Source organism: Oncorhynchus tshawytscha, linkage group LG08 (assembly GCF_018296145.1).
Source record: "Oncorhynchus tshawytscha isolate Ot180627B linkage group LG08, Otsh_v2.0, whole genome shotgun sequence".
NCBI lineage: Eukaryota > Metazoa > Chordata > Actinopteri > Salmoniformes > Salmonidae > Oncorhynchus > Oncorhynchus tshawytscha.
This window is the reverse complement of record NC_056436.1, coordinates 51,054,013-51,068,646: the sequence shown is the minus strand read 5'-3', so window position 1 is coordinate 51,068,646 and position 14,634 is coordinate 51,054,013. Positions and strand designations below refer to the sequence as shown.

General features: G+C 46.2%; 1 protein-coding gene across 2 annotated transcripts in view; it reads left to right on the top strand.

The window, feature by feature from the left end:
- LOC112256349 (transmembrane anterior posterior transformation protein 1 homolog) overlaps positions 1-10,981 on the top strand; it is a 45,083-nt gene extending 34,102 nt beyond the window's left edge. Inside the window, exons 7-15 of one of the 2 annotated variants that reach the window (XM_042325619.1) lie at positions 215-312; positions 428-497; positions 1,066-1,146; positions 2,077-2,186; positions 3,212-3,271; positions 3,405-3,473; positions 3,752-3,828; positions 4,521-4,687; positions 9,175-10,981. In XM_042325619.1, coding sequence (XP_042181553.1) covers positions 215-312; positions 428-497; positions 1,066-1,146; positions 2,077-2,186; positions 3,212-3,271; positions 3,405-3,473; positions 3,752-3,828; positions 4,521-4,687; positions 9,175-9,515 — 1,073 coding nt within the window. In that variant the 3' untranslated portion in view covers positions 9,516-10,981. The remainder of the gene's footprint in view (positions 1-214; positions 313-427; positions 498-1,065; positions 1,147-2,076; positions 2,187-3,211; positions 3,272-3,404; positions 3,474-3,751; positions 3,829-4,520; positions 4,688-9,174) is intronic. The other variant, XM_024429527.2, reaches the window with a different exon arrangement.
- Positions 10,982-14,634: the final 3,653 nt, after the last annotated feature.

Here is a 14,634-nt window from a genome sequence, read left to right as displayed (position 1 = left end):
AATGCACACAGGAAGAACTCTACTGTAGGAATTTGTGACACCTCAACTTCCATCACCTTACAGGCGTCACTTTGTGTTGTTCGTGTTGTTGTTTTTTTGATGATGTGTCAGTAATGTGAGTCCACACACGCTCTCACTCAAACACCCAGCCCTTTACTGCAGCGGATGCTGTTGTCTCCATGTTCAGTGTTTTTCCCTGAGCCTCTGTCTCCAGTCCTGCATGCCATCCTCATCATGGTCCAGGCGTCAACGCTCAACGTGGCTTTCAACTCCCACAATAAGTCCCTGCTCACCATCATGATGTCCAACAACGTGAGTGTGCACACACTCACACACACACACACACACACACACACACACACACACACGTAATCGTAAAATGTAGAGGACACTCAAATATATTTTCCTGTATTTCCTGCATGTACAGTTTGTGGAGATCAAAGGAAGTGTGTTCAAGAAGTTTGAGAAGAACAACCTCTTTCAGATGTCCAACAGTGGTAAGTTACTGCCATAGGCATTAACACTGTACATTTTAAATTGTGATATGGACATTTATTTTTAACACCATTTCTCTGATTCAAAACGCTCTACATGTTAGACAGTCATTTTCTATGCGATGGGTTAAGCCTTCTCTCTCTCTCTCTCTCGTCCTTTTTGAAGGGGCAATCGGAGCTGTTTATTCAGCTTTGATAACACGAAAGAAATGCGCCATAGATTTAAATGCATTCTGAACTCTTCCTCTTTGTGCCTGCAGGCTGCATGTTTTCATCTTTGTTGCTGTCATTCTGCAGGAATGCAAGGACCCGAAAATAAGCTTTAATCACTTCCTATTTCCCCCCTCCTGCAATTTGCTTGCGTCTTTGAAGATCCAGTCTGTTTAGCAAAGTTACACTTACTTCCAAACCACACAGGATTCCGACGAATAGGATATTTATGCCAAATGATGTATGTAGCTTTGAAAGTACATGGAACAAATGACTGCCCTTTTTTGTCGATATTACGTAGTTATGTTGGTACATGATTCTAAGTATTAGCTGGTTACGAATATGTTTATTTGCATTTTAGATATCAAGGAACGGTTCACCAGTTACGTACTCCTTCTCATCGTCTGCCTCAGGAACATGGAGCAGTTCTCATGGAGCCCAGGTAACCAACATGCAAAGGGAGTTCTTGGATCCATTTTATTGTGTTCACAGGGTGACGGGTGATTTAGTTGTGGGGGGGGTGGTTTTCTCCCCAATTTTGATCTTGTCTCATCGCTGCAACTCCCCAACGGTCTTAGGAGGCGAAGGTCGACGTGTTGGAGGAAACACTGTTCGCCTGACTAAAGCCTGCAGGCACCCGACCTGCCACAAGGAGCCGCTAGAGCGCGATGAACCAATTAAAGCCCCCCACCGGCCAAACCCTTCCCTAACCCGGATTACACTGGGCTAATTGTGTCAGCCTCCCTATGGGAACCCCCGATCACAGCCGGTCGTGATACAGCCCGTGAGCGAACCCGGGTCTGTAGTGACGCCTCTAGCACTGCGATGCAGTGCCTTAGACCGCTGTGCTTCTCAGGAGGCCCACAGTTTGCTGCTACTGCTGCCTTTTGAAAAAGTAATCACCCTGATCCTTGGTGACCTTTTTTAAAGCTGTTCCATTCAACCCCTAGTGGATAAGACATTGTGGTGATGATAGCGCAGCCTTACTCTCATCACCTCTGTCCTATATGACAGCTCTCTTAATACAGTCAGCTGGCCCTGACAGATTTGGAATGTCAGTAATGGTGATGATGCTAATGTCGTACTCTGACCGGGTCTGAGCCTTATGGCATAACTTAGACCTCATCCGAAACCATTTTGGGCAGACTTGCACCGCATGGATATGAAGATTGTATTTTATCTTGTGTTCGAGTCGAATCCACCACTGTTTAACTTATTGTACTAAGCCTAAAACAATATATGATTAAACCAAGAAATCATTAAATGTACAATTGGAGTCAATTAAAAAGAAAGACCAGACATTCGGTTAGGTAAAGAAGGAATGGGGTAGATTTTAGAAATTCACTTCACAAGTCAGTTGTCTTGTCTCCAGATCATCTCTGGGTGTTGTTACCTGATGTCTTCATGGTGATCGCCTCCGAGATCGCAGTGGACGTCATCAAACACGCCTTCATCACCAAGTTCAACGAGATCACGGCAGATGTAAGGATCACACGGATGATAACTAGTGATTTGATGAGTTGCCGATAAATGAACTGAGAACCTTTCATTTCGCACACAGTCACACACCAAGAGGGAGCGGTGTATTTTGAGGTCAATCCCATTTTGAATTCACCCACTTCAAGGAATTAATTGAAGTTCACAGTTCGCAAATAAAACAATCCCCATTAGGAATACATTGCGCTTTTTAAAGTCTTGAATAAGAATTTCAATTCATCTACTGAATAAATTGATTAAGAAAACAACACATTTCCCTCTGGGTGTGTGACTGTGAAATGTATGTTCACTGGAGAGGGTCTGCTTCGTTCATGTTTGAAGGATTACACCATGGTTGGCCCTGTTTTTATGTACAGTGTGGCACTTTTGTTTGAGTTGCCTCCCACACTGCCTCCCACATTGCCTCCCACACTGTAGCGTCCCACGAGTCCCTCCGCTCCCCTCTGCCCTCTTTCTAAAATCACAACACATCACATTATGCCCCAACTGGGCTACTGGGCTAGCAACGTCGTCATCCTCAGCCACAACAACTAGCTATCCCACCGTCAGTCATGACCCATTCCCAGCTCTTGTGTGGCGAGAAACCTTGCCTAAGACCTGAAGGCTTTAGATCGAAGGGCTCACACAGTCTTGTGGCGCATAGGAGATGTGGGTTTGAATTCAGTCGGGATACATTGGTGCTGTTTATTCCGTGAGGAGCGGTTGGTCATAGGGGGGAGGAGTGTAATGGCGGTAGGTTTGGTGAACCGTTCTCTCTCTCACTTGACAAGTAACCTTCGCTGAGACCTGAAAACTGCCTAGGCTTTAGCTCAGCCGGCTAACACGGTCTTCAAATCCAGTCGGTCATACTCACTTGTGGTCCAGTCTTTATGGTATCTGTGGTTTTCTGCAGAGCCATGGCAGATGGTTTACAAGCTTCATATCAAACAACCGTAGTGATACATTATAATAATGAACTAGGTGTTCTGTTCGTCTCTGTGATGATAACATGGCTGTTTTTGTATCCGCAGGTATACAGTGAATACAGAGCCAGCCTGGCCTTCGATCTCGTCAGCTGTCGGCAGAAAAACGTACGTAGCATCTCTCGAACACAGTGATTAGGCATCCAGCTCCACTGTCCCTACAGTTTCAATCAATGTTGGGGTTTTTTTTCTCGCTGCTGTAGTTGATGTGTGGTTGAGGCTTGTTTTTGTCAATGGGCAGGCCTGCACAGACTACAGCGATTCCGTAGCCAGGAGAATGGGCTTCATTCCTCTTCCTCTTGCAGTCCTGGTAAGATCAGCCTTGTACACCAGTCCAATGCAGTGGTTCCCCTTCCATGATATGTAGATGGGCAGTGTGTTTTAAGTGGGCACTAATTATATGCTTTTGATTGCGTTTTTTTATTGACGTCAATCAACTAAACAGTTCCGTCTTGTATAACGTTGTTTATTAGTTGCACGACCATGTAGTTGACATAACTACATTTTGTTGTCTTGATTTTTATTTCTGATGAACTGTAACGTGCGACAGTGTTTCTGCTGAAGCTTTTTCGATTTTGTAATTGACAGCTAATCCGAGTGGTGATGAGTTCAGTGAATGTACAGGGAGCCCTGTCCTACTCCTGTGTGTTCCTCTTTTACATGGGGTAAGACTCCAATCCAGTTCTTATTCTTTGTCATGTTCGATGATTTGCAATTACATAGCACCCCTTCCACGAGTTTCAGAGACAAATCCGAATGCGTCAGTCCCGCAATACGGCTAGCGTTGTTTGCGAGCATAGCATTCACGCGATATCCTATGCGTATTTAAATGGAGCGCCTCTGATGTCCATGCCGGTCTGTTCCCACTGAGTTACTTTAGCATGGGTCTTCACGTTAGCCCTCTGCTTAGGCTTAGTTGGGGCTTTTTTTTTCTCTTCACCCTCCTCCATCTTTTCTTCTTCTTTTTTTACACCCTGTGGGTATAAACCACTGAGCAGTTAGCCTGAGGTGGAATACAACGTTGTCATCTCCAGTGACCCCCCCCCACCCACCCCCTTTTTATCATTTTTTAATAGCTGTATTCACAACAGACCCTGGTATCTGTGAAAAGACCACAGTCCGGCTTCCAAAAGCCCTCGGGGGAGGGGGACGGGGAGGCATTTGGTCCACAGACCTAGATGTGGCTGTCTCTCTCGATCGTATTTCAAATGCATCATAAGCTTTAGATATGCAGAAGCTCTATTGCGTTCCTGGAGCTGTTTTCTGTCCATGAACTGAACGACACATGACTATACTGTAGTCTGCTTCTCTTCTCACTTTCACCTTGGATATCATTACTTGTATTTTCCCTGTGTAGAATGGTGACCCTGAAAGTGCTTAACAGTATTGTGCTGCTGGGGAAGTCGTGTGTGTACGTGAAGAGAGCCAACATGGAGGACAAGCTGTTTGAGAAGCCCCCCACAGCCGTCCCCGGGATGACGCCCAGTCAAACCAGCAAGACATCCAGGTGTACTGCCCCCTCAGGTACCCAGTGACAGACAATACCCTAGTATTTATATTCATTTACCTTCATTTTACCAGGTGAGGGAACATCTTCTCATTTATAATAATGACTAGGGAACAGGTAAAAACCTTGCATGAAACCATGAAGACTTGTGTTACCTCCCTGAGCCTTTCGCTCAGCGGGCTAACGCAATCTTAAGGCATGAAGAGGACCCAGATTAGAACCCAGTCAGTCACATACAGCCTACCCAGCCTCAATAAGACACTCAATTACTCATTCTTCTTAGCAATCCCAGCTTGCCAAACCCAGCCTCAAGCAAGCAGATGTGTATTTCCCACTCGGGTAATTGACCTCCCGCATCGCCACACGCGCACGCACCTCTCCTTCATCCACATCGAAACGGCCACTGAAATTCAAAACTGAAACTGCTGCTAGGATGCGCATGACCGAGATAAATTGTCAGTCGTGTGTGTGTGTGTGTAGAGCTTCAGTGTTTTTTCTCCAGCATGGCAGACGAGCCCGCTGAGAGCATTAGCGCGACAAGTGACGTCACGTCAAAGCTGTTCTCACTCCTGTATTTTTACAGCACCACAGTTTTCAGGCAAAATAATCAGTAGCATAGTATGTTGAAGTGCCAATGCATATCATGTGGGGTCAGAAAGTCACGGAATGCTTGCGTTGCTATTCTTCATTAGCCCATCTGAAACTGTACTGGACCCAACCCAGCTGTCTCTTCTGGGCTGCATTCATTAGTGCACGCCGTAGCAAACCGTTTTGCCTCGGAAAATGAATATGAGCTTCTCTTATTGGACGAGTTCAGGTAGTCACACCCTGTTTTAGTCTGTTTCATTCTGTTTGGTGCCTATTGAATACCTCCCTTGCGAAATTTTAGCCCCCTGATTCCAATGGATTCCTTACTATATTAAGACTACTTTGCCTCGTTCTTCATAACGATTTGGTTCTAATTGGAGGTGCCATATGTTTAAAGTGCCTATGGAAAGTTTTCAGACCCCTTGACTTTTTCCACATTTTATAAAGTTACAGCCAGCCTTATTCTAAAATTTGATTTTTTTTTTTTTCTCCCATCATCAGTCTACACACACAATACCCCATAATGACAAAGCAAAAATAGGTTTGGAAATGTTTGCTATTTTATTTCAAATAAAAAAACAGAAATCACATTTACAAAAGTATTCAGACCTTTTACTCAGTACTTTGTTGAATCGCGTTTGGCAGCGATTACATCCTTGAGTCTTCTTGGGTATGACGCTACAAGCTTGGCACACCTGTATTTGGGGAGTTTCTCCCATTCTCTCTGCAGATCCTCTCGAGCTCTGTCAGGTTGGATGGGGAGCGTTGCTACAGCTCTCTAGAGATGTTTGATCAGGTTCAAGTCTGGGATCTGGCTGGGCCTCTCAAGGACATTCAGAGACTTGTCCTGTTGGAAGGTGAACCTTTGCCCCTGTCTGAGGTCCTGAGTGTTCTGAAGCAGGTTTTCATCAAGGATCTCTCTGTACTTTGCTCCGTTCATCTTTGCCTCGATCCTAACTAGTCTTCTAGTCCCTGCCGCTGAAAAACACCCCCACAGCAGGATGCTGCCACAACCATGCGTCAGGGATGGTGCCAGGTTTTCTCCAGATGTGACGGTTGGCATTCAGGCCAAAGAGTTGAGTCCTGGTTTCATCAGACCAGAGAATCTTGTTTCTCATGGTCTAATTACATGGTTATACCACTGGTTCAGTACCACAATGCATTTTCTAAAGTAGGCCTGCTGTATCCCATGCTCATGTGTTGTTGCCTTTAGAGGAACACACATTTATTTCATGCAGTCTGGGGAATACACACACGATTTGCTGCTCGCCTGGTAAAGTCTAATTTGCAACACACTCTTTTTATATGCAAGTGAAGCATGTCGGCGCCTTAGGCAAATGGCTTTCTCCATAGAGTAGTAACCCATGTGCTGATATGCCTCTTCTACTTCACTCAACTTTATTTGAGTTTACACAACGGGTGGGTCTAATCCTGAATGCTGATTTGGTTAAAAGCGCATTCCAGCTGGTTGTCTATTCCACAAGTTACCACCGGCTAAATCTATTTACTATGTTCCATCTGACCGCGCAATCCACTGTCTCATCAGCCCAGGCAGGGAAGTTCTCAACGTGATCTCCACTATAAAAAGCATCTAGACATTATCTCCCGTTTCTTTTAGACTAGCGTTTTGTTTTCAACAGTGGAGATTTGTATAAACCTTTACTGTCTGTCTCTCTGACTTTTGCAACGCTGTCTTTCCAGCTTCAGTTTGAAGGGATTGTGTTTGCTGTGTTGTTGGTTAGCTCCTCTGAACAACAGTGTCCTGACGAGAACACATTTTCTATGCCAGGCGAAATGGCGCCTCATTAGATCATTGTTATGGATGTATCCAAATAAATGTCACTAGAAAAGAGCTTAAACAAATGCAAATTCGGCACTTTTTGGCACTTTTACACTTGACTGTAAATTAGCTGTAGTTGGCTAGCTAGCATGCAAGGGATCTGAATGTTTCCAGTCAGTATGGCAATGGAACATTTAGAACGAACGACTGGGTCGCGTCCATACAGTAGACGGGGTCGCGACTGGTAGATGCAGTAGATACAAAAAGACTGAACGACTGGGTCGCGTCCATACAGTAGACTGGGTCGCGACTGGTAGATGCAGTAGATACAAAAAGACTGAACGACTGGGTCGCGTCCATACAGTAGACTGGGTCGCGACTGGTAGATGCAGTAGATACAAAAAGACTGAACGACTGGGTCGCGTCCATAGATACAGAACAAAAAGACTGAACGACGGGGTCGCGTCCATAGATACAGAACAAAAAGACTGAACGACTGGGTCGCGTCCATAGATACAGAACAAAAAGACTGAACGACTGGGTCGCGTCCATAGATACAGAACAAAAAGACTGAACGACGGGGTCGCGTCCATAGATACAGAACAAAAAGACTGAACGACTGGGTCGCGTCCATAGATACAGAACAAAAAGACTGAACGACGGGGTCGCGTCCATAGATACAGAACAAAAAGACTGAACGACTGGGTCGCGTCCATAGATACAGAACAAAAAGACTGAACGACTGGGTCGCGTCCATAGATACAGAACAAAAAGACTGAACGACGGGGTCGCGTCCATAGATACAGAACAAAAAGACTGAACGACTGGGTCGCGTCCATAGATACAGAACAAAAAGACTGAACGACTGGGTCGCGTCCATAGATACAGAACAAAAAGACTGAACGACGGGGTCGCGTCCATAGATACAGAACAAAAAGACTGAACGACTGGGTCGCGTCCATAGATACAGAACAAAAAGACTGAACGACTGGGTCGCGTCCATAGATACAGAACAAAAAGACTGAACGACGGGGTCGCGTCCATAGATACAGAACAAAAAGACTGAACGACTGGGTCGCGTCCATAGATACAGAACAAAAAGAAAAGACATAGATACAGAACTGACGGGGTCGCGTCCATAGATACAGAACAAAAAGACTGAACGACGGGGTCGCGTCCATAGATACAGAACAAAAAGACTGAACGACTGGGTCGCGTCCATAGATACAGAACAAAAGACTGAACGACTGGGTCGCGTCCATAGATACAGAACAAAAAGACTGAACGACTGGGTCGCGTCCATAGATACAGAACAAAAAGACTGAACGACTGGGTAGATCCAATAGATACAAAAAGATACAGAACAGAAAAAGACTGAACGACTGGGTCGCGTCCACTGGATACAGAACAAAAAGACTGAACGACTGGGTCGCATCCATAGATACAGAACAAAAAGACTGAACGACTGGGTCGCGACTGGTAGATGCAGTAGATACAAAAAGACTGAACGACTGGTAGATGCAATAGATACAAAAAGACTGAACGACTGGGTTGCGTCCATAGATATAGAACAAAAAGACTGAACGACTGGGTCGCGTCTCTTGCAACCCTAGATTTGTGTCGGGACTATATCTTGTGGAAGGATGAAATAGTATAAATAAATGAATCAACGTTTTTAATGAAAATATGTCGATCATTATTTGAATATGTTGGTAACCCGTTGTATAAAAGTGGTAATGCCTGAGAAGCTGGTGTTTGGAGGATATATATCGAAGGGTATGAATTATTCTATTTGCCTGATCTAACTTGTGTAATGTAACGCCATTTATACTGCATACTGGCATTTTAAGGCCATGATGGGTGGACTTGAGGAGTCAACTTGTATTACTGTAGATTTGTCTTTTTGACCCTTCGATATACAGTAGGTACGTTTTTATTCCTAGAAGTCAATGTTGGTTTTCCAGTTTACTTGGTCACTCTGAAGTCAAATCTAATCAAAAAGGAAGTTTATGATGATTCGTTGCTTACCATCTATGTGTGAGTGTTACTTACCGTTAGTGTTGCTAACTTTTCTCAAATTAGTATTGTTTGTTTGGGTTAAATCTACTTCTCTCTCTGTCTCATTTGCCTCATCAGGTGATCTGTCAGGGGATCCGTGGTCTGAGCGGTCTCCATCCACTCCTTCCTGCACCTCCATCCCCCCCTCCTCCTCTGTCACCACCCAGCCTACCCCCACTGTCGTCCCCACCCCACAGGCAGAGACTGTGGCCCCTCCCGCCACTTCCCTCACCACCACCCCAACCAGACCCTCCACCAGCCCAGAACCGGACCCTGACACCCTCACCCCCTCGCCCCCTGCCACTCCCGAGCAGAAGGAGGGGGATGGGACGGAGGGCACAGAGCTCAAGCACAGGACCCCTAAAAAGGACCTGCTGGACGTAGACCGCTTCACGATATGCGGGAACCGCATTGATTGACCCCTCTGAGCCCTTCCATTGACCTTTGACCCCCCCCAACCCCCGGTGAGGCGGTGAGCAAGACTCACCTCAGCACTTCTGCTCTCTTAGCAAAATCCAGCGGAAGCAGAGTATATTTATTAAGTTAGACATACAGTAAGTTATTGTGGACTCTGGGACAGGCTGTTTAATTTAGGTTGACTTGCTGTTTTTCGCCTGCTGGGTTTGGGGCTCGACAAAGTGAACTACAGTTGGTTGAGCAACCGAAGACTGCCAGAGGAATTGTTGTTTTCATGGCAACCTAGTTGTCTGTACCAATGATGTATATAAACCCTGGATTGCTGATGCTATGTATTGGCCATTGAGAAGCTTTGAAGCCACCGGTCGGCCATATTGGCACTCCCCAGTATTACAATGAAATGTTTCAAGGACAAAATAACATGTATATAAGTGTTTTGTTGTTATAGTGGGGACAATTACATTTAGTAGTAAAAATCAATGTTTTAATAGTATAATACAAGTATGCGTTAAGATGTCTAATAGAATAAATGTGTTAAAAAAACCCGAATGTAGACATTAATACATTTCTATAGCTTCTAAAATCTATTTTACAATGGAGGAGGAGTACCAAGATGGCTGCACGATGGCTTCAGTTACAGCACCCCATGTCAGTCATCCAGGATGCTAGATACACGTGTGTGTGTGTGTGTGTGTGTGTGTGTGTGTGTGTGTGTGTGTGAACACGAGACATTGGTGCCTCTTCTCAGATACACAGCAAAAGAGGAACAAAGTTATCTGTCAATGTTCTACCGTTTTATTTGGACATATTGGATAAAAACGACTGATTAGCTATTTGCTCATCAAAAAGCTTTACCCAGTTTATTGGAATTTTGCGGTATAAAATATCACTACTGGTATGAGCTCCATTTGGTAGTGTAAAGAACATCTCCACAGAAGTGAGATTTGTTTTTAGAGGGCTTTCTTTTACAGATTTTTTAATCTCATTCAGTTTGACTTAAAATAATATTTGATGGTTATTTGTTTGCCATTACCGCATGTATTACTCATAATACATATTGCCTTTGGGAAAAGTTCATACTAGCATTTTATGATGGCAAGAATCCCTAGTTTACGCTGATGAAACGTTATCGTATTGTCTTAATGAAATATGCTACAGATGACAGGGTTTGGAGCTATTTCTCTTCATTTGACGCTCATGCAATGTTTTAATTACTATTGTAATAAGGATCTATTTTTGGAGCTGCCAGTTGTAATATTTTATAGTATTTTTGCGCATGGAACTTCCACTGAACTCTCTCCAAGGGTCACTTTTTGTAGTGTTCTTATGCAAGCCTTGATGGAAAGCTGTCCACTTAATCTCATCTGTTTGGTTCATAACTTCACCGTGATATGAAATGGCCCTCTTTTTGGGATGATGATAATGATGACAAATAAATGAAAGTTATTTTGCAATTGTGGTGTCAATATCCAACAAGAACCGAGTGAGAGGGGAATCTCTCGGTCATTTGTCTCCTCAGGTGCTCCCTGGTCCGAGCGAAGCCCCTCCACTCCCTCCTGCACCTCCATCCCCTTCTGTCACCAGCCAGCCCACCCCTTCCCCCCTTCTCTGTCACCAGCCAGCCCCCCTTCCCCCCTTCTCTGCCACCAGCCAGCCCACCCCTTCCCCCCTTCTCTCTCACCAGCCAGCCCACCCCTTCCCCCCTTCTCTGTCACCGGCCAGCCCACCCCGTCCCCCCTTCTCTATCACCAGCCAGCCCACCCCTTCCCCCCTTCTCTCTCACCAGCCAGCCCATCCCTTCCCCTCTCTCTCACCAGCCAGCACACCCCTTCCCCCCTTCTCTCTCACCAGCCAGCACACCCCTTCCCCCCCTTCTCTGTCACCAGCCAGCCCACCCCTTCCCCCCTTCTCTGTCACCAGCCAGCCCACCCCTTCCCCCTTCTCTGTCACCAGCCAGCCCACCCCTTCCCCCCTTCTCTCTCACCAGCCAGCCCACCCCGTTCCCCCTTCTCTGTCACCAGCCAGCCCACCCCTTCCCCCTTCTCTGTCACCAGCCAGCCCACCCCTTCCCCCACTTCTCTGTCACCAGCCAGCCCACCCCTTCCCCCCACTTCTCTGTCACCAGCCAGCCCACCCCTTCTCTCTCACCAGCCAGCCCACCCCTTCCCCCTTCTCTGTCACCAGCCAGCTATCTTCCCCCTTCTCTGTCACCAGCCAGCCCACCCCTTCCCCCTGCTCTGTCACCAGCCAGCCAGCCCACCCCTTCCCCCTTCTCTCTCACCAGCCAGCCCACCCCGTCCCCCTTCTCTATCACCAGCCAGCCCACCCCTTCCCCCCCCTTCTCTCTCACCAGCCAGCCCACCCCTTCCCCCCTTCTCTCTCACCAGCCAGCCCACCCCTTCCCCCTTCTCTCTCACCAGCCAGCCCACCCCGTCCCCCCTTCTCTGTCACCAGCCAGCCCACCCCGTCCCCCCTTCTCTGTCACCAGCCAGCCCACCCCGTCCCCCCTTCTCTGTCACCAGCCAGCCCACCCCTTCCCCCTTCTCTGTCACCAGCCAGCCCCCCTTCTCTCTCACCAGCCAGCCCACCCCTTCCCCCCTTCTCTGTCACCAGCCAGCCCGTTCCGTCCCCCTTCTCTGTCACCAGCCAGCCCCCTCCCCCCTTCTCTGTCACCAGCCAGCCCACCCCTTCCCCCCTTCTCTGTCACCAGCCAGCCCACCCCTTCCCCCGCCCTCACCATTGGAATAATGATCTTACCATTGATGAATGAACATGGGGAGACCCTTGTAGAGTTGATGTTATTTTACAGTTGAGGTAATCTGACGGTCACACTCGCACCATGGTTGACCTCACCTTCTACAGATGGGGCGATGACTCAGGTCGTGTAAAATCCACCCCCAGCCAAGCACGTCTTAGAGGGCTAAGCGTCTTACCTCGCAGGCTGAGCCGGCCCTAGCTCTCTCCTCTCTCAGGCTTCCATGAAGCCGTTCCCTGTTAGAAGTATTCTGGCTGGAGCCTGTCCAGTGACACGAAGCATTAAATGTACAGGCTCACTCTACGGGTTGTGTTTTAACAACTAATGTTCACTTAACTCCTACCCTAACCATATATTAACAATTTCAACAAGTTACAGTTCATATACAGTTCATATAAGGAAATAAGTCTGTTTTAAATAAATTCATTAGGCCCTAATCTATGGATTTGACATGATTTGGCAGGGGCGCAGCTACGGGTGGGCCGCCTGGGAGGGCATACCCACCCACATGGGAGCCAGGCCCAGCCAATCAGAATTAGTTTTCCCCACAAAAGGGCTTCATTACGGACAGGCTGGATGGTGAAGAAGCTGGATGTGGAGGTCATGGGTTGTTGTGGTTACACGTGATCTGCAGTTGTGAGGCCAGTTAGTATACTGCCAAATTCTGTAAAACAGCGTAGGAGGCAGGTTATGGTAGAGAAATGAACATGTAATTCTCTGCCAACTGCTCTGGTTGACATTCCTGCAGTCAGCATGCCAATTGCACGCTCCCTCAAAACGTGAAACATCTGTGGCATTGTGTTTTGACAAAACTGCACATTTTAGATTGGCCTTTTATTGTCCACAGCACAAGGTGCACCTGAGTAATGATCATGCTGTTTAATCAGTTTCTTCACATGCCACACCTGTCAGGTGGATGAATTATCTTGACAAAGGAGAAATGCTCACTAACAGGGATGTAAACAAATTTGTACCAAACATTTGAGAGAAATAAGATTTTTGTGCAAATGGTACATTTCTGGGATCTTTTATTTCAGCTTATGAAACATGGGACCAACACTTTACATGTTGTGTTTATATTTTTGTTCAGTATATGTAAATTAACATAACATATTCCTTACGTTTTTGTTCACACACACACAGTATTTTTGTGTCCAAAAAGTTTGATCCAGAACCGAGAACAATCAGACCCAAACTCAAATGGACGCAACGACAACTAGACCTGACCCATACCCTAGTGGGTCAGGATCTAGACCAGACCCGAGTGACAAAAAAATGTGGTTTATCAGCCAAGTTGCTCTCCTGGTTAACTAATAGCCAACATACAAAGACCTATGTCTTCTATAAGTCAATAAATTCACCTTATTAGCGTAAAATAAATAGGCGATAGGCTATGCAGGACCCCAGGGAAAATATTGGGTGTATTCCGGGTCAGGTGGAACCGTGAAGACCTCTAGCACACCTTGTGGTTTTTGATTGAATGTAGAACTATGTGTTGATGTCTTTATGAGGCATAATTGTGAAGAAACATAGGCTAAGTCGTGGTGAATAAAGATGCATGGAAATGTTGTCTAAAACAACTTGAAAGGATGAACGTACATGTATCTGATCAAAGGCTGAACTGTTTCTCATCCCAATGGGAGTCTTCTGGCAGGGTCTCCCTCAAACACCTAGGAGGAAACCAGCTACTGTACATAATCCCATTTAATAAGCATGGCATTTTGTGCATTTTTCTTTTTTTCCATCGACAGATCATAATGCAGCAAAGGAAAGCGCTGACAAAATCTCCACATTTACCTGATGTGAACCAGTGAAGCGAAAACATTCACTGTAGTTGCTCAACATTGACCCCTTGGTGTTTGGCTACTCTGGGACCACATTTAAAATAGAACTCATATCCCTATTCAAAGGGTTTTTCCATTCACCTGATCTGGTTTGCCTCCCTCAGTGCGGATCTAATGTGTTGTGAATGCGCTGAAGGAAGGCGTTCTGTAGCCCTGATGAAAGGCCTTCCCACATGAAACCTGTCCAGAGGGGCCCTGGCCCGCCACATTCTTGGAAATCAACAAGGACCGTATTGTGCATGGCAATGCTGGGTGCTTCGAGATCAGCAGAGGTTGTGGTCCCAAAGTATCTTGTGTCTACCCTCTGGAGGTGGGGGGCAGGGTCAGAGTTCGGGAGGACATTGAACACCTGTGTTGGGGGGGTTCAAGACAGTTTGGCATCTGTTTATCTGAAAGTGGACACCTTAGTAGGCTGCACAGTCAAAAAAGCATACTCGATTCAGTTTTATCTTAATGTAGTCATTTTATTGGTGCAATAAACTGTTCTGAGAAGGGTAACTGACTAAAGGAACGGGAGAGAGC